At 35.9% G+C, this 19,208-nt stretch overlaps 1 protein-coding gene across 4 annotated transcripts in view; it reads left to right on the top strand.

Moving 5' to 3' along the window:
* Positions 1-19,208, top strand: part of CEP128 (centrosomal protein 128) — a 398,290-nt gene that overhangs the window by 86,117 nt on the left and 292,965 nt on the right. For all 4 annotated transcript variants that reach the window (XM_044229569.1, XM_044229570.1, XM_044229571.1 and 1 more), the window contains one exon: positions 4,588-4,739. In XM_044229569.1, the coding sequence (XP_044085504.1) occupies positions 4,588-4,739 (152 nt within the window). The remainder of the gene's footprint in view (positions 1-4,587; positions 4,740-19,208) is intronic.

The following is a 19,208-nucleotide window of genomic DNA, read 5'->3' as shown; positions in this document are numbered from 1 at the left end:
AATATATTTTGACATCAAATATTTTAAAATTTATTTTTAAAAGTAAAATCCCAAGGTTTTTGATTATTCATCAAATTTTCATAAAGATGCACATAAGACTTATGTAACACTTAACACTTATTTTGTTTGGAAAAAGACTGTGGTACATTTGTTACATGTTTTCTTTCCTTCTAAAAAATCTAGTTATTCTTGGTGTAATTCTTTGAAGACTAGAAGAATGTCACTTTCCTTAACTACTTACAAGGTTTAAAAATATCTGGAAGGTCTCATATCAATATGATAATGAACTTCTTCACCTTCTCTTAATGTTCTAAAATTTTAATCTTTATGAATACTTGTATTGTTTTTTTTTTTTTTAATCTGCATAAGAAATCACTCATAGTCACTCTGGTTGCTGTTTGTTCCTCCACTGGTTGCAAAGTAACTTCCACATCTGTTTTTATTTATTTATTTATTATTATTATTATTTAAAGATTTTATTTCTTTATTTGACAGACAGAGATCACAAGTAGGCAGAGAGGTAGGCAGAGAGAGAGAGAGAAGGAAGCAGTGTGGGGCATGATCCCAGGATCCTGAGATCATGACCTGAGCTGAAGGCAGAGGCTATAACCCACTGAGCCACCCAGGCACCCCCCACATCTGTTTTTATTTATTTATTTATTTATTTATTTTTAAAGAATTTATTTATTTACTTGACAGAGATCACAAGTAGGCAGAGAGGCAGGAAGAGAGAGAGAGGAGGAGGCAGGCTCTCTGCAGAGCAGAGAGGCCAATGCGGGGCTCGATCCCAGGACGCTGGGACCATGACCTGAGCCAAAGGCAGAGGTTCCAACCCGTTGAGCCACCCAGGTGCCCCCCACATCTGTTTTTAAAATTGACTTTGCTGGGGCAGCTGGGTAGCTCAGTCAGTTAAGTCTTCCTTTGGCTCAGGTCATGATCCCAGGGTCCTAGGATCTAGCCCTGCATTGGGCTGCCTGCTCTGCGGGGAGTTTGCTTCTCCCACTGCCACTCCCCCTGCTTGTTCTTTCTCTCTCCCTCTATCTCTCTCAAATAAATAAGTCTTTGAAAATATAGAAAATGAAATTGACCTTGCTTTACTAGTAGTCCTCTGAGTCAAAGTCAAAGGAATCATGCTATTACTTTTCTTAACTTGATCCCAGTTTTTTCCTCTTGCTTCTTGGAACTCTTTAACTGACTTCCATGTTTCTACTCTTTCTTGGTTCTTCTGAGCTCCTTGTTTTCATTCTTTTTGTTTGAATCTTTTCTGTTTGTTTACAGCTTGTCTTTTAAATGCTGGGTGTTGCCTAGAATCATCCTTATGGGGTTTCTCACTTAATATTTCTCCCTAGAGGTTGTTATTTAAATCGTATGCGTTTGCTGTCACCTGTAATGAAATCTTGAGTCCACTAATCTTTAGCCTCCCCGTTGGAGTCTCTCATTGGACATCTCTATCTGCTATTCCACAGAATGCACCAGTCAACAGATCCTTTCCTCATAAACTATTTTTATTTCCTGTTTCAGTTTGTGCCACCATCCTTTTTCCAAATAGCCAAGACTTGATTACAAAGAACATCAGAAATTATTCCTTCTCTCCTCCGTCTGCTTCGTCCTTGCCTATTTATAGATCTTGGTATTTCTTGAATTTGGCCTATCTTCTTTTTTATTCCCACTGTCCCACTTTAGGCATGCTTTGTCTCATTTGCATTACCCTCTTAACTTATTCTAGTTCCTCTGTGATCTGTCTTCGATACTGCTGCTACTAAAGGGATGCTTTCTAAGCCACAAACCATTCATGTCACTCTTTTTATTAAAATTTTTTTTTATAAAAATATAATGTATTATTAGGCCCAGGGGTAGGTCTGTGAATCTCCAGGTTTACACACTTCACAGCACTCACCATAGCATATACCCTCCCCAACGTCCATGACCCCACCATCCTCTTCCTACCCCCTTCCCCGGCCCCCCTCAGTTTGTTTTGTGACGTTAAGAGTCTCTTATGGTTTGTCTCCCAACCAATCCCATCTTGTTTCATTTATTCTTTTCCTACCCCCCAGACCCCCCACGTTGCATCTCCATTTCCTCATATCAGGGATATCATATGATAGTTGTCTTTTTCTGATCCATTCATGTTACTCTTGCTTAAAACATTTTGCTGTGTTATTGAGCTCTTACTATATATGCAGCATTTTGCTATTCATTAGTTCTTAGAACTTCAGTTTTAAGTTCTAAGAACTACACTATAAGAAGGGTACTAGTCTTATTCTCATTTGAATGAGTTAGGGAAAAAAAAAACAAACAAACACAACTGAAGAACAAAGAGGTTGCCTAAGGCCATAGTTGTGGGAAGTAACAGACCTGAATCTCTTTCTCCCAAACCTGAATTCTGAACTGCTATGCTGTACCGACCCATCATGTTTTGTTTTGTTTTGTTTTTTTAAAGATTTTATTTATTTATTTGACAGAGAGAGAGATCACAAGTAGGTAGAGAGACGGGCAGAGAGAGAAAGGGGGGAGCAGGCTTCTTATCAAGGGGAGAGCCCGATGTGGGGCTCGATCCCAGGCCCCTGAGGTCATGACCTAAGCTGAAGGCAGAGGCTTAACCCACTGTGCCACCTAGGCACCCTCCGACCCACCATATTTGTAGCAAGTGTTCTTCAAAGTGAAGTGTGTGAGACAATCTCCTGGGTGTGAGAGGAGAGTGTTTGTAACACAATTTTTATTTTATATCTTACGTTTTGAGTATTTTAATTTTGCTAAATGTTTCATTATATATGCATGTATGTGTGCCTAAGTATATATTTATATATATCCATACTATTTTATGTGCATCTAGATTATGAAACTTATCAAATTACTGTTTCCACATTAAATATATATGTTTCACAAATTATGTATATGTATTTATACATGTATTCATATGTATTAATATCTCCATATTTTTATAATATATCTTCCTGTTACTTTGTATATATTCTAACATACATCCTGAAATATATTCTATATATTAAGATAGACACTCTAAAGATATATATTATATGCACACACATATGCCTATTTATACCTATCTAAATAAAAAATTTAAAGTATGTGTTTGTAAAATGAATAAATACTTTTACACATAAACAAATATGTCTGTTTTCAGGTTGGAAACTGAGCAGGGCTTTGCAGAGTACGGCTCAAGGGGCAAATCCAGACTTTGTAAATAAGCTTTATTGGAATACAGGTGTTCCCATTCATTTATTCACTGTCCAGGCTGCTTGTGCAATGCAATGGCAGAGTTGAGCAGTTGTGACAGAGATCATAAGGCTAAAATATTTACCATCTGACTACTCACAGAAAATGTGTGGTAACTCCTGGTCTATAAGATAATTTCTAAGCTCCCTAGCAATGTGTAAACACCTTGCCCACTGTCCCTCTTCCTTCCCTCATATGTGGTAGCTATGTGGAAGTGCTGAGTGCATTTATCTGAAAATTAAATCCAGTACTGTACCTCTGTGCTTTTTGCCACTTCCTTTTCCTGAATTATCACCCCAACTCCTCATCTCCTTTGCTTGGTGACATTCTGTATTTATTCTTTAAATCTAACGTACACTCTGTGTCTTTCTACCTGAGTTTTTTGTCAAGATAGAGTTAATCACTCTATCTTTTGTACTATTTCTGTATGATAACTGTATCTGTAAAATATCTGTATAGTATCTGTCATTGCTTTTATCATGCTATTAAAATGCCTATGTATTTTCCAACCATGTATGTCCTTGATATACAATTTTGAACACTTTGGTATCTCTTAAGTTCACATGTGTCTTATGAATGATGTATAAATTTAATTTGGTAGTGTTTTCTTCTTTTCCTTTCCTGGAAAGGAAACTACTAGAAAAACAGTTAAATTGAAAATACATGTTCCAATTTTTGTCATCTTAGACTTAAGGATGTGGTTTATATATCTTATTTCTATTCTTAGAGTGTAAGGTTAATGAGAAAAGGTTTTTGTGTAATTTATGTTTGAAGAAGATGGTAGTACAGTGTCCTGTGCATCACAGACCAAGTATGTTGAATTAAATACTAAGTCTGTCTGTATTGTTCAGTGATATAATTTCAGGTGGTCGTCTCCAGAATTAGTAAGTTAGTTAGTGATCATACACAGAGATTTAAAAGTATCATTTGTTTCTTTTGCAAGAAAGAATTATTTTGTGTGTCAACTTCAGTAACTTTCAGCTAACGTATAACTTAAGTGAACATTCTTTTAGTATTTGTATGTTAGAATTTGGAGGTAGAGATTTAATGAAAACCACAGGAAAAATATGTAGGATTTTCCCGAGCTCAATTGTACTAGAAATCCTATATCATTTCAAGTTTTAGTATCAAAATAGAATAATATTGGATAACACATCAGTGTATATATTTTAGAATACTGAGTGAGACTTGAAACAATAGGCTGGCAAATTCTGAAAAGTCTGTTGAGTGACAGTGTTAATAAGTGGGTTATGTTAGCTGGAATATTAGAACATCAAGGCTTTGTACCATTTGAAAGTACATTCTCCTGTGAATAAAGAACAACAATCAAGCTTTACATTTTTCTCTTTCAAGGGGTTGAGCAGGAAAAAGAGAATCTGGAGAAGCAGATGTCAGATTTGAGGGTGCAGCTGAACTTCAGCGCGATGGCATCTGAGTTAGAGGAAGCGAAGCGGTGCATGGAGCGAAGAGACAAGGAGAAAGCACAGTTTGCAGCACAAATTGAGGTGACTTTGCTATTTTTAAGTTGTAGTCAAAGGACTTTAGTTTTGTTTCAGAGAATTGCTTAATGAAGTTTTAATAGAAAGTCTGTGGTATTTTATGAACTCTAGCATAATGTAAAGTTATGTAGATGACTACCTTAATTTTACATAGATATGTCTATGGATTCATTTCTCTTTCATTTGGACCTTAATGCCAGGAACCTATCAAACTTGAAAATAATTTTTGGTCATGGCAGTCGAGCCCTTCCTTCAGATAGAAGGGGTCTTTCTTGAAGGAATGGTGGATTATCATTTATTTTGGGGGGTGAAACTGGCATAGCAAAAAGGGTACCATAAAGGTTTTTAAATCTCCCACAGCTCTACATGAGGCAGAATTGGGATAATTATTCAAAACTATTAAAAATCAGAAGAAAGAACATTATAAAAAGGAAATGTCTTAATTCCAATATAATTATGTATATTATATCAAACTTGGATGACACATTTGGAGATAGATATGTAGCAGTCCTCTTCTGTATCTCTTTTTATTAGTGGGGTTGTATTCTAGTTGTAATAAGATACCACATTTGAAGAATTTTCTAAATTATAGTGAAAGGTAGAAAATTGGTGTTAAAGACACCTAACTTTATATAATCCAAAGGAAGTATTTAATGTTACTGCAGTTTGAGTTTCTCTTTCATCTTGTCAGTGCATCAGTGGAAAATGTATTTTAGATTTGGATCAAGATTCAGATTATGAAGATAATGAAATATTGGCATACTTTTTACAAAGCCCTCTACATGCATAATAAATATTTATCAGAAATGTTATCGAACAATTGTAATTGTAGGACTTCTAAAGTTTGCTTCATGGGTATTAATTATTTTAGCCTTTGATCCTGATGACAAAAGTGCTAAAATATTATTTTCCAAAGTTAAATATTAAAAATTAAAAATATACTATGCTAATAAGTATCAAAGGTAGAGAAATCACTTTGGTAAGCTGTTTATAGCCACATATTGTTCTGTCCTTCTTCCCTCCCTTCCTTTCCATTGTTTCATTTCATTTACCACTTGCAGAATCTTATAAAAAAAAAATCTCACATTCATAGGCATTTAAAATATTATAATAATCTAATAATGCTCTTGTTCAAAGAGCAAGCTTTCCCCTTGCCCTAACAATGGCTCTTTTAACATGTTCACCTGGGTTAGGGAAAGAGTTGGCATTCTCTTGGGTTAGTTTGGATTGGTTTTACGGGTTTGGATGTGAAAGACAGTTGGACAGAGAGATCGAAAATTTACTCACATACTACATACTTAATGACTGTTTATTACATGCCAGGCCCTGTTGTAGGTGGTGGTGACATGGCAAGGAACAAAAGCTGGAAAATTTCCTTGTCTGTGTGTGTGAACTTCTAAAATTGATGCATAAAGTTCTTTGAGTTTGTCTCAAATCTGATTCAAATTCCTTTTGGAGGATGAAATATTTTTTCTCCCAGTTGCCATCAAAAAGGAATTACAAAATGACATTGTTTATTCTGGAAGAAATTCCCATTAACCAGTTTTATATTTCCCCCTGTCTTTATTTTTAACAATAAAATAATTACCTAAATTTTATATCCATTTTTTCAGATTTTGTGATGCTTCTTGATTATGGCTTTTCATACCTAGTAAAGGCCCTTTGAATATCTCCAAGCTGTTCTCAAAATGATGTCTAGAATAGACTCTGTGAAGATAATAGTCATGGGTCACTCAAGGTGACTTCTGTTGGGTATTTGATTGAAATTTAATTGGAAAGCATTTGGTTTCTGCTTTATTTTTCAAAAATATTTGTTGTTGGGGGCCTCTGGGTGGCTGTTGGTTAAGCGTTGACTCTTGGTTTTGGCTTGAGTCATGATCTCAGGGTCATTAGATCAAGCCCTACATTGGGTTGAGTGCTGGTCTTGGAGCCTCCTTAAGATTGTCTCCCTCTGTCCTACTTGCGCTCGCTCTCTCTCTTTGGAAAAGCAATTGGTGTTGCCTTATGCAGCCTATAATGAATATTAATCTTCTTTAGTTTCTTTTTAAAAACTGAATATAAATAAGAAAACATACATAAAATGTGACTATTGGTCAGACCTCAAAACATTTGCTTCAATCCTCTTCCCTGTGGTTTGTTCAATCACTAGTCTCTTTCTCTTTAATCTCAACTTCCTAAGACCTTTCCTCCAAAACCTTATACACAGTCTTTTTCTCTTAAACTTTACTACTCATTTCCATTTTCTTTTTTCTTTGTTCCCATAGTTCACTGTTTCTGTAATGTCCTCTTTTTGTGGAAATCCTAAGCCTTTTCCTTCCTGAAGCCGCCTCCTACTATAGCAGCTATAAGTGAAAGTCCTTCCTTCTGTACCCGTCCTCTTACTCACATCACTAATATTCTTATTGCACATTTTTCACACTGCCTTAAAGTATCTAGGTATATGTCTTTAAAATTTCAAAATGAGTTGAAATGAAGACTGCAGAAGAAGGCTGCCCCGTCACTAAGACAAATCTGACCTCAGTATCCTTACCTTGGTGAAGACCTCATGTTTAAAGGTCTTGTTTTTACATCTGGGAACTTGAGTTTTCTGTGTCCTAGAATTAATGTGGCCCAGGAGACCGGTTCATACTAACAAACCCATTAGAAGACAGTGTATAAAAGAGTGCCAGCTCATTGATGTACCCTGTGGGGGCTCTATATGGATATTTGAACACTTCTATGCAGGGCACCAGTCTCCCAATTTTCTATACCTGGGTTTTATAAATTAGTAATCAAAAAGTTGCTTGGTAGACACAGTCAGAGCATAATGATGTGTAAGGGACTGTTCCTGGCTACGGTAAGGCTCTCCCACCCTCTACCTCTCTTTTTTAACAGGGTTCTTGTAACCAGGGATCTGTTTATTTCACTAGATCTTGTTTTTATTTCTGGAGCATGTTGAACTGATTTCTTTTGTCTTTCTAACAATCTCCACTGCCTTCACTCTGATGCTCATCCTTCTGTTTGCATTTTCTTTTGATATGTTGCTGTGCACAGATTTTGCTCTGGGCCATTTACCAGTATGCACTGATGTTGTAATTCAAACTTGTGGCATTCTGGAAGCCACTTATGAATTAAATACATATATCCTTTTTCAGGTCATAAATGAGTATGTTTTAAGAACCAGGTCTTATCTCTGTATTTCCTTGTGTCCCTTGACAGTGTCTTACCCATATTAGGACTCAATTAGTATTTGTTGACTGAAGTAGTAAATTGTAGAACACTTTTTATGGTTATTTTTCAAAGCTAACTTTTGTTGTCTGGCCATTCTTTGAAAGCACATTAATTTCTGGAAGACTTGTCTGCAGTATTCAAGGCGACCTTTGCTCTTTCTCACTAATTGCCTTAGTTTTTGTTGATCCAGACTCTATATTTTAAGCAGTTGTTTTACACTGGAGAAAAACAGTGAAAAGAGCTTGTAAAAAAGCAGAATGAAAGTTGAGTTTGGGTTTGCATAATTTATCTTTCAAATTGTACCTAAAACCCTAAATCTTTATATGCATAGAAAATACTAAGTACAGTTTTTTTCTTTTTCTAAACTTGAGTTGAACCTCATTAACCTTGATAGGCTATTTGTATTCATAAGAATTCCAAGTATCCTTGATCAATGATTCCCCCTGATTTCATCTCAGTCTCCATCTTCCATCAACTTACTTTTCTTGAAGAAAAAAATTTGACTTTTAAATTCAATGAGGAACTTCAAAGAAAGAAAAAAAAAACAAGGTGCTGTACATAATTTAGATTAAATGTTGAAAGTGATAATTGAGTGACAACTGACATGATTATTCATTAGCAGAAACTTGGAACTGTAATGCCATAATTTACTTTCAAAAAGAGGGTAGTGGAAAACAGAAATGATAATCAATAATAACTTTTCTTCTTGATGATTAGTGCTTCAGGAACAGAAGGAAGGTTGTTCCTTTTAACATGCTTTTTAGATAAACTCTTGATTCTTGCATTTCTTATATAAAGCTGGCTGCTTTGCTCTATAATAATGCCCCCTTCAATACTACTTTAAAGTCCTTCTTAGAGACCTTAATTGCCCTGTTTGTAATTTTCTGTTGTTCTTTTTTATCTTGATAATTTCTTCCTTATCCAAGTTCTTGTTGTAAAATAATGTACTGAGTACTAAGTAATTTTTAATACACAGATTATAAAGAAAAATAATATTGGCAGCAAAACCGTATAGGCAGGCTAAAACTGTTGAACCTAGGGAGATGAGGTCTGCCTCTGTTACCAACCAAATTAACAGACATTGAAGCAGATTGTTAAGTCCACAAACGCTCTATGCTCCAAGTTCTTCATGAAGATGACTACTGGCAGACATGCCTTACATGTAAAACGAGGTCAACTTTTACACTTTGAAGATGATTTAGTTCTCAAATCATTCATCTCTATGGCAATATTGGAGTTGTGAAGCAAGGCAGCTCTTCTATGTTTTGTAACTGAGAGTTGCAGGAGTATTTTCATCAAACCAAAAAGTAGAAGTGGACCAAATATTTTAAATTTTCCTTGAAGACCCCACCAAGATTTACTATTTAGTAGGGTCATTAAGGAAATAATTCAGGAATAAAAGTGTAAATTTTCAAATTCTTTATTTTCTGAAGTCATGGTAATTTTTGCCTCATGTGTTTTATGTGTAAGTTGAGCATGGAGGCGTTTGTGTGTCTCTGTGGTATGTGTGTGCACATGTCCATGGACACGTGCATGAAGTCGGGCTGGGGAAGAGGGAGAAACTACCTTCTTCACAGAACAATGAAGTATTGATAACTTATGTTAATTATAGATAGATTTGATGTTAAAAGCAATTATAAAGATAACATGCCTTTGGGAATAACTATTCAAGGACTTGCTATGGAAAAATAGGTGATATGTAACAAATGAGGTAATATTTTTTGTAGAATCTTAGTAATTCATAGTTGTTCATTTCTTGACCACTACAAATGCTGTTAAATGGATATAAAGTAGACTTTGTAATACACATTTTAATTGTTCATGCATTATTCCTATAGCCTTTATAGTTACCTTTACAGTGATTTTAATTTGATAGCCTTATCATTTTAAGTGAAGACTTAAATTGTGTTTTAGATTTTTGTTTTCAGGCAGCTTTCTATAAGGAGAAATGAGATTATATTCAGCCTTAATGAAAATAGTGCGCCTGTTATACTCTTAAATGTTTGAATGGTATAAATTATCTTTGCAAAAAAAAGTTTTTAGTAAGTAACATATGGCTAACATAAGCAAAGGTCATTGTTGGCAATTTTTTTCATATGTATTAAACACATTTAATTTCTATTACTTTCCTTGTGTGAAGTGTGAGTTTATGTGATACAGTACTTATTTGGGGAGAACCTGTGATGTTGTTAGGCTATAGTTTGCTCTCCCTTAATGAAGATTAACAAATTAGGTAAACTTTGGCAATTCTGATTAATGAACAGTTTCTGTCTTTATTAATGGTGGATTAGCTTGTTGCAGAGCAAACTTTCTACTGAGAAAAACTAGAAAAACCTGGGTAAGACATATATTTTTAAAAAATATGTTTGAAGTTATCAGAGAGTTACCAGGGTAGAAGGACAGGAGGAGTCATGTCTTTAAGAAGAAGAGCCGTGCTAATCATCCCATACTTTCAGATGGGATACCCGAAGGGCTAATCCCTAGGAGTCTGGGTAAGCTAGAAATGTACCAACAGTCACAAAACCTGTAGCATAGTTTGGAATCTGCTGTGACATTATCCGTCCCTACCCTAACTGCCCATCTAAACAAAAGCAGATCTTTCGAGGAGGAAGGCATTATCCTCCAGAGCCCTCATTATTTCTGTAATTTGTCATACAGTGTTTAGCATTTGATCAAAACTTAGCAGTCCTATCAAGAAAACCCATTACTAAAATACAAGATCTAAGCGAGAAATAGAAATAGGCATATAGACTCTTCAGATGTTGGAGTCAACAGAAATCACCTTTAAAACATGGATCCTTAATATATTAAGAAATTAGATAATAAGATAGTTAATTCAAACAGAGAACAGGACATTATAAACAGAATAGAAATCTGAGAACCAAAATATATAGTAACTGTTATTAAGAGCTGGATGGGTAGGTAGGGTTTAATAAAAAATTAGATACATTTTTTTTTCTTATTCCTCGAAGGATTTTATGAGACTTCCATACATATGTATGCTTAGGTTATATAACTTAATATGTGGTTTGGTTTCTGGTCTAATGATCTGTTTTTCTATCTTCTAATTGGCAAGAAAAACCCAATTTATTTAGTCTTTCATTCAATAAAGTTTGATTAAGAGTCTGTTAGGTATTGAGTCTGATGCCGGAATCCAGGGGTACACAAATGAAAGCAATATTCATTGCCCGCAGTGAAGTCATAATCATTGAACTCACATTCAGCACTGAAGTTTCACTTCAAGCACGTATTGCATGGAGCACTGGGTATGGTGCATAAACAATTAATTCTGGAACACTGAAAAGAAATTAAAAAAAAAAAAGAAAGAAAAGAAAAGCCAGGATGGGCATGAATCATAGTGAGAATTAAAATGGGGAACAGGGGTATGGGGAGTCCGAACCTTAGGAAGTGGGCATGAGGAGCACCCATCCCTACTGTACCAAGATGGCCCCCATCCTCTGAGGACAGAACAATAAATTTAAAAACAAAGAGTCATCAGAAGTCAAAAAGCAGCAGAAATACCTTTAAATAGAAATTGGTATTTCGTGATTGAAAATCCAAACAATGGTTTTATAGTTTTACAGACTTACTACATCACATTGTCCAGTTATATTTGTTCCTTCTAGGTTACAAGAAACTGGAACACACTCAAATGGGTGGTTTAATGTAGGGAGGCGAGAAACTATCTTGACAGCTGCCCTTTGGGTTTCATGGACAAAACAGATTCCATACCTGTTACCAAACTGATGTGGTCATTGAGACTCTTTAGATCACAAAGATAAGAAAACTTGAGCCATTGTTATTTTGGGTTCAGTATCAAATCATTGGTACGGTCATCTGTGACCATGGGGGTGGAATCACTGGACTCTCCTGGTACTCTTTCTTTATATGTGTTGATTTGAATTACTATTGAATATCAATTGCTTTCAACCTGAAAAACTTCCTCGAATATTCCTTGTAAGGCTGGTTTGTTAGCAATACATTCTCCATTTTTTGTTGGCCTGAAATGTCTTTATTGCACCTCATTAAAAAAAAAAAGATAATTTTGCTGGATATAAGATTTAGTTGATTTTCTTCACACTTTGAATATGCCATCCTACTGGTTTTGTTCTTCCGTGTTTCTCATGAGAAGTCAACTTTTGATCCTGTTGGATTCTTCATTCATGATGGGCCACTTTTCTTTTGCTGCTTTCCAGATTTTCTTATTGTCTTTGCCTTCAGGTTAGACTCCGATATATTTGGGTGAAGGTTTTTGTATTTATCCTACTTGTAGTTCATCAATATAGCTTAATGTTTTTTTCAAATTTGGGAACTTTTAGCCATCATTTTTTCCTGTATTTTTTGTTTCTTTCTCTCCATTACAACTAGTATTTCTACTGCAGGTAGGTTAGTATTCCACATTTCTTTGAGGCTCTGTTCATTTGTATTCTTTTTTCTCTCTCTTTTTCAGATGGTATAATCACCACTGATTTATCTTTATGTTTTTAGATTTGGGGGGCACTTGGGTGACTCAGTTGGTTAAGCGTCCAACTCTTGATTTCAGCTCAAGTCATAATCTCAGAGTTATGAGGTCTATCCCTGTGTGTGTATGTGTGTGTGGTTGGTGTGTGTGTGTGTGGGGGGGTCCTTGCTCAGCGGGGAATCTGCTTGAGATTCTCTCTCTCCCTTTACCCCTCTCCCTCACATGCCCTCTCTCTCATATAATAAATCTTAAAAAAAATGTTTTTGGTTTTTAAAAAAAATTCATTATTTTTATTATTATTTTTGCCAGCTCAGATCTATTGAGCCTTTCAAGTGAATTTTTCATTAAACTTACTGGACTTTACAATTTCATAATTTCCATTTTTAAAAATTTCTGTCTTTTTATTGCTGTCTTTATGATATTGTCATCATAGATACCTTTCATTTAAAAAAATGGTTTCCTTTTAGCTCTTTGAGCACACTTGCAGTAACTTTTAACAAAATTTTAAGTTCAGAATCTGGTCCCCCTCAAAGGGAGTTTCAATTGTATTTTTTTCTTTTTTTTCTTTGAATAGGTCACACTTTTAAAATTTCTTTTTGTGTCTACTGGGTTTTGTTGAATTTGACATTTTATGTAATGTATTTAGTCTGGATATGAACTCTATACCTTCTGTGGTTTGCTGTTACTATTTGCTTTTCTATTAGTTTAGCAAATTGACTGGAGTAGCTCAGTGGAACTTATTTTCCCTGCAGTGTGCATTTTCTATGTTGCTTCTCAGAGGGTGCAGGCTTGAGTATGTGCAGAGTCTCCATGACCAGCAGGAATGATTGTGGTTTTAGCTGGGCTCTCTTTCACTCTCTAGTTCCCTGATCTCCCAATTAAACTTCTGTCTAGTCTGACTCTGTTGATATCCCACATAGATTTTATCCTCTCCATTAATTGCTGAGTGCTTGCTCCTTCCTTCTTTCCTTCCTTCCTTCTTATGTTCACTGGGATATAAATTGTACCACAGTCCGATGCAGTTAAAGATGGGCTTCTTTGTAAGAGTATGGTGTTGCCAGTGTTTGGGAGCATTTTCTGACTCCAAGAATGTTCTTCTTAGCTGTCTTTATTATTTTTTGATATCATCCTTAGACTGTAATTTTTTTATGTTCTGTTACAAATAAAGTCAGTCCCCTTAGTCAAAACTGTCGGTTCTCTGTTTATATAACATATGTCTTCCTCTGTTTTTTTTTTTTTTTTTTAAGATTTTATTTATTTATTTGACAGAGATCACAAGCAGGCAGAGAGGCAGGCAAAGAAAGAGAGGAGGAAGCAGGCTCCCCGCTGAGCTGAGAGCCTGATGCGGGGTTTGATTCCAGAACCCTGAGATCATGACCTGAGCTGAAGGCAGAGGCCCCAACCCACTGAGCCACCCAGGCACCCCTCCCCCTTCCTCTTAATAGACCCTCAGTGTCACTGTACTGGAGCTGGGTTGAGGGACTATAACCTGCTTCCCTCTGGGGTGATACCCCAGCTCTTCAGGTGTGGTGCTGAGTGGGTTGGTAATCCATGATCTCTCAGCTAGCCCCTTCTGTGTGGAATTTTCATTGTATGAGAGAACTGGGACAGGAGCAATCTAAGTCTATGATGCCTTCTGCCCAGTGGTGGGGGACTGGTTGGGAAAAGGGAGCCTCAGTCCTTTGACTGTGTCTATTTGGAATAGAGCTTCCATCCACTCATCTGGGGGATGATGGCCCCTCTAATGGGTCTTTGATTCTCATTGAAGGGTGCTGTAAAATTAGTAATCTACTTCATATACTAGTAAGTGAAGGATGCATATAGTAATCTCTATGGTAACTACTAGAAGAAGAGTAATAGGTATATAACTAATACTGAGGAAGAAAGTGAAACAGTTAAAAGAATTACTACCAGGGGCACCTGGTTGGCTCAGTCAATAGAGCATATGACTCTTGATCTCAGGGTTTTGAGTTCAAGCCCCACGTTTGGTGTAGATCTTACTCAACAACAACAACAACAGCAGCAGAACCTTCAAAAAGAAGTCTTACTTGACTTACTGTGTACTTAGTATGACTGTATTATGACTTACCACACTGGGTAAACAAAGATTCCTCCTAGGACACCAAAAGCATGAATCATAAATGAAACTATTATAAATCAGACTTGAACAAAATTAAAAATTTCTTTCTTACATTTGGCTGCATTAGGAAAATTAAAAGAACAAGCCACACTGGGGGAAGATATTCACAGATTATATATGGAACAAAAGACTGGTATCGTGGTTATGTATTATTTCTATATATTCAGTTCATTATAGCAGTGCCCGGTTTTAACACTTGTAATCAGTATAACAGAAAATTATATTAGTGTCTCAATGCATAGAGATAATGTATTTATGAAAGTTCAACATCCATTAATTAGTAATTAAAAATTTACTAAAATTCTTTTAGTAAAAAGAGTTAAACTTTTAGTAAAAAGGAAGAGAGGGAAATTTCCTGATACCGAAGAGTATCTACTAAAAACCTATAGTACACGCTGTACTTAATAGTCAAGTACTGACTGGAAATGCAGCAGACACTTCCCTTCTATTCAACAATGTAATAGGGGTAATTGTCTAGGTAGTAATTCAAGGAAAAGGAAAAGTATCTGTTTGGAAGGGAATTAATAATGTTGTCTTTATTTCCAATTGATATTTTAAAAAATCCACACAATCTCTAGGTAAATTATTAACATTAACAGGTCAGGTGTGATTCAGCTAAGATAATAATTGAAACCAAATATCAAAATAAAATGAACTTTGATCAGATCTAAACTAAAACCAAAACCATTGACTCATGTTCAGTCATATTGTATCCACAAAATATATGTCCTAAGTATTGATATTTGAGAAAAAATAGAATTTTTTTCACTCTTAGGTAAAATTCATACAATTTTTTTTAAAAGATTATATAATCAACATTAAGAACAAGAAAGGAGCTCTACCTATACAAAGGGGAAGAAAAATTGTAAAGAATATCAAGTCACGTTGATATGAATCAATGGTTGCCTTAGATTAGCATTGTCCAGTAGCACTTTCAACAACGATGGAGATGTTTTATATCCATGCTGTTCAACATATTAGCCATCTGTAGTCCTAGAGCACTTGAAATGAGGTCAGTGTGACTTTTTAATTTTACTTAAATACAGGTGAAACTTAACAGGTGGGAATGTGACTGGACGCTATGAAATTGGATTAGGAGCCATGTCTTGAATTCCTGTTGGTATGGAAAGCACGCCGATCTTACTTGGTCTGAGTGCAACAGACTGTATGGTGGGAGTGTGGTAGTCTTGGATTCTGTCAAGAGCTGATTAAAGAAACATCTGTCATAGCCAGCCCTTCCTAGGAAATCCACTGGAGTCAAAAAAGGTTATATTATTTTTCTTTTTTTTTTTTTTTAATTGCAGTAAAATATACAAAGCAAAAAATTACCATCTTAACCATTTTTAAATGTACAGTTTGGTGGTAGTAAATAAATTTACATTGTATAATCATCCATCCTTATCCCCACTGAAACTCCATATCAGTTAATAACTCCACTCCCCATCCTAACAAACCCCCCCTCCCCATTTCTGGCAACCAGCATTATAACTATTAGACTTCGTCTTTATGAGTTTGATTACACTGAGTACCTCATATAAGTGGAATCATACAGTATTTGTCTTTTTGTGCTTGGCTTACTTCGCTTAATATGATGTCCTCCAAGTTCATCTGTACTGCAGTATATTACAGAATTTCCTTTCTTTTCAAGGCTGAATAATATTCCATTCTATGTATATACCACATTTTGTTTATCCATGCATCAGTTGATGGAGACCTGGGTTGCTTCCACATTTTAGCTTCCACAGTGAATAATACTGTTATGAACATGAGTATATAAATATCTCTTTGAGACTCTGCTTCCAATTTTTGAGGGTACATATCCCAAAATAGAATTAGTAGATCATGAGGTAATTCTGTGTTTAACCTTGTGAGGGACCACCATACTTTTTTCCACAGTGGCCATACCATTTTATATTCCTACCAATGATGCGCAAGGGTTCCAGGTTCTCCACATCCTCATTAACACTTGTGTTGCTTTTGTTGTTGTTACTTGGCTTTTGGTTTTTGTTTTTTTTTTTCCAATTTATTTATTTTCAGAAAAACAGTATTCATTATTTTTTCACCACACCCAGTGCTCCATGCAAGCTGTGCCCTCTATAATACCCACCACCTGGTACCCCAACCTCCCACCCCCCCCCCCCGCCACTTCAAACCCCTCAGATTGTTTTTCGGAGTCCATAGTCTCTCATGGTTCATCTCCCCTTCCAATTTACCCAAAAGCACATACCCTCTCCAATGTCCATAACCCTACCCCCCTTCTCCCAACCCCCCTCCCCCCAGCAACCCACAGTTTGTTTCGTGAGATTAAGAGTCACTTATGGTTTGTCTCCCTCCCTATCCCATCTTGTTTCATGGATTCTTCTCCTACCCACTTAAGCCCCCATGTTGCATCACCACTCCCTCATATCAGGGAGATCATATGATAGTTGTCTTTCTCCGCTTGACTTATTTCGCTAAGCATGATACGCTCTAGTTCCATCCATGTTGTCGCAAATGGCAAGATTTCGTTTCCCTTGATGGCTGCATAGTATTCCATTGTGTATATATACCACATCTTCTTGATCCATTCATCTGTTGATGGACATCTAGGTTCTTTCCATAGTTTGGCTATTGTGGACATTGCTGCTATAAACATTCGGGTGCACGTGCCCCTTTGGATCACTACGTTTGTATCTTTAGGGTAAATTCCCAGTAGTGCAATTGCTGGGTCATAGGGCAGTTCTATTTTCAACATTTTGAGGAACCTCCATGCTGTTTTCCAGAGTGGTTGCACCAGCTTGCATTCCCACCAACAGTGTAGGAGGGTTCCCCTTTCTCCGCATCCTCGCCAGCATCTGTCATTTCCTGACTTGTTGATTTTAGCCATTCTGACTGGTGTGAGGTGATATCTCATTGTGGTTTTTGATTTGTATTTCCCTGATGCCGAGTGATATGGAGCACTTTTTCATGTGTCTGTTGGCCATCTGGATGTCTTCTTTGCAGAAACGTCTGTTCATGTCCTCTGCCCATTTCTTGATTGGATTATTTGTTCTTTGGGTGTTGAGTTTGTTAAGTTCTTTATAGATTTTGGACACTAGTCCTTTATCTGATATGTCGTTTGCAAATATCTTCTCCCATTCTGTCAGTTGTCTTTTGGTTTTTTTAAAACATATAAACTACCAAAATTGAACCAGGCTTTTGGTTTTTTTAATGGTAGCCATCCTAATGGATGTGGGGTTGGAATCTCAGGGGATTGTTATTTTTGTTTGAAACCGTATTTACTTAAAAAAAAAAAAAAAGAAAACAGGACTCTTTTATCTCATTTAAGCTTCCTTAGCTTCGATTTCTCTCAAGAAATCAAAATTGAGAAATCAAGAAAAGTTGATTTCTCTCAGGTACACAGTGCTATTGTATCATGTATGATAATGTGTCTGATCTGTTTCCAGTAAACTGTAATACTCTCTAACGATGTAGAGCAATAATATTAAGTGTTAGATTACATTTAAGTTCTTTTCACTATATGTAATGTAATTAGAGATGACATATTTATTTAGTTGAACTGTGTACTTTATCTTGGTCCTCTCAGGGGCCAGATCAATACCGGTAAGACACAGGTGTCTGTCTTTTATTGATACCTGCTTTGTCCTATTGCATTTCATAGCAAATGTTTAATCAGAGGTTGTTGCACCTCAATCAAAAGCAGTTCCAAATACCCACCTTCTGAAAGAAGAATGGTTTTATCCTATCTATATTCAAATTTTCTTCTCCCAAAGTGCCTACTTTAGTTTAAACATTAGAGTTGCAGAGTTAAAATTATCGGTCTAATAGAGTGTGAGAAAAATGAAGAAAACACAAATGTACTTGAGAGATGTGTGCCAGGGTCAGAATTTCCCCAGTGTGTTGCTGGGGCCTAGATGTTAATTATGTGTCCCCTGTGTAATAAGTTGAACACTCTGAAGAAATGTGTATTTAAAATGTTTCATGTAGTGAACATCATGGTTAATGAAACAGAAGTTAATATTTTATTTCTTCACAAAGAGATGAATGTATTTAATTAATTGAACATTATTTTCTTTACTTTGCTTAAGCTTAGTATCATGTTTCATTAAAAAGTACAAGGAAACTCTAGTTGTATGAAGCAGATATGTTCTCCTAGGATTTGTGGAGAAATAATTATTTTTAATCACTGAGAAAGACCGAGGAACCTGTTATTTGGGATTAATGTCTTTTTATGTGTCCCTGCTTCATTTGGCAAAGAGAAAATGATAATAGTGTACGTAGTCAAATTAGAAGGCTAGAAAAGACAGAAGATTCTTTTTGTAAAGGAAGAATTATTTGTGACATGGCTACTATAATAGCCCCTGATATTTTGTGGCTGATCCCTAACTCATAAAAGGGTTTGAATCAGTTTTTAAAGATTATTAATAGATATTTTGCTTGAGTTAAGAAAAATTGACTCCCAGATTTTAAGTGTATATTCTACTTTCCACCAATCATGACTTTAAAAAGTTTTAAATAGTGAAATCCCAACGAGTGTTGGCCCAGTCTAGCTTCCTGTACCTGTATTATCTACCATGCTTTTTTTGCTTGGTTTGAGTTCTTTTATTCGGAGACTTCCCTTAATTCTCCTGACTGTGGAAAATTGATTAGTAGTTGTCCTCTCACTATCAGTTCATAAAACACC

This window comes from Neovison vison, chromosome 13 (genome assembly GCF_020171115.1).
Source record: "Neovison vison isolate M4711 chromosome 13, ASM_NN_V1, whole genome shotgun sequence".
Lineage (NCBI taxonomy): Eukaryota > Metazoa > Chordata > Mammalia > Carnivora > Mustelidae > Neogale > Neogale vison.
Note: the sequence above shows the minus strand (reverse complement) of the source record. Positions and strands in the feature narration are given on the sequence as shown.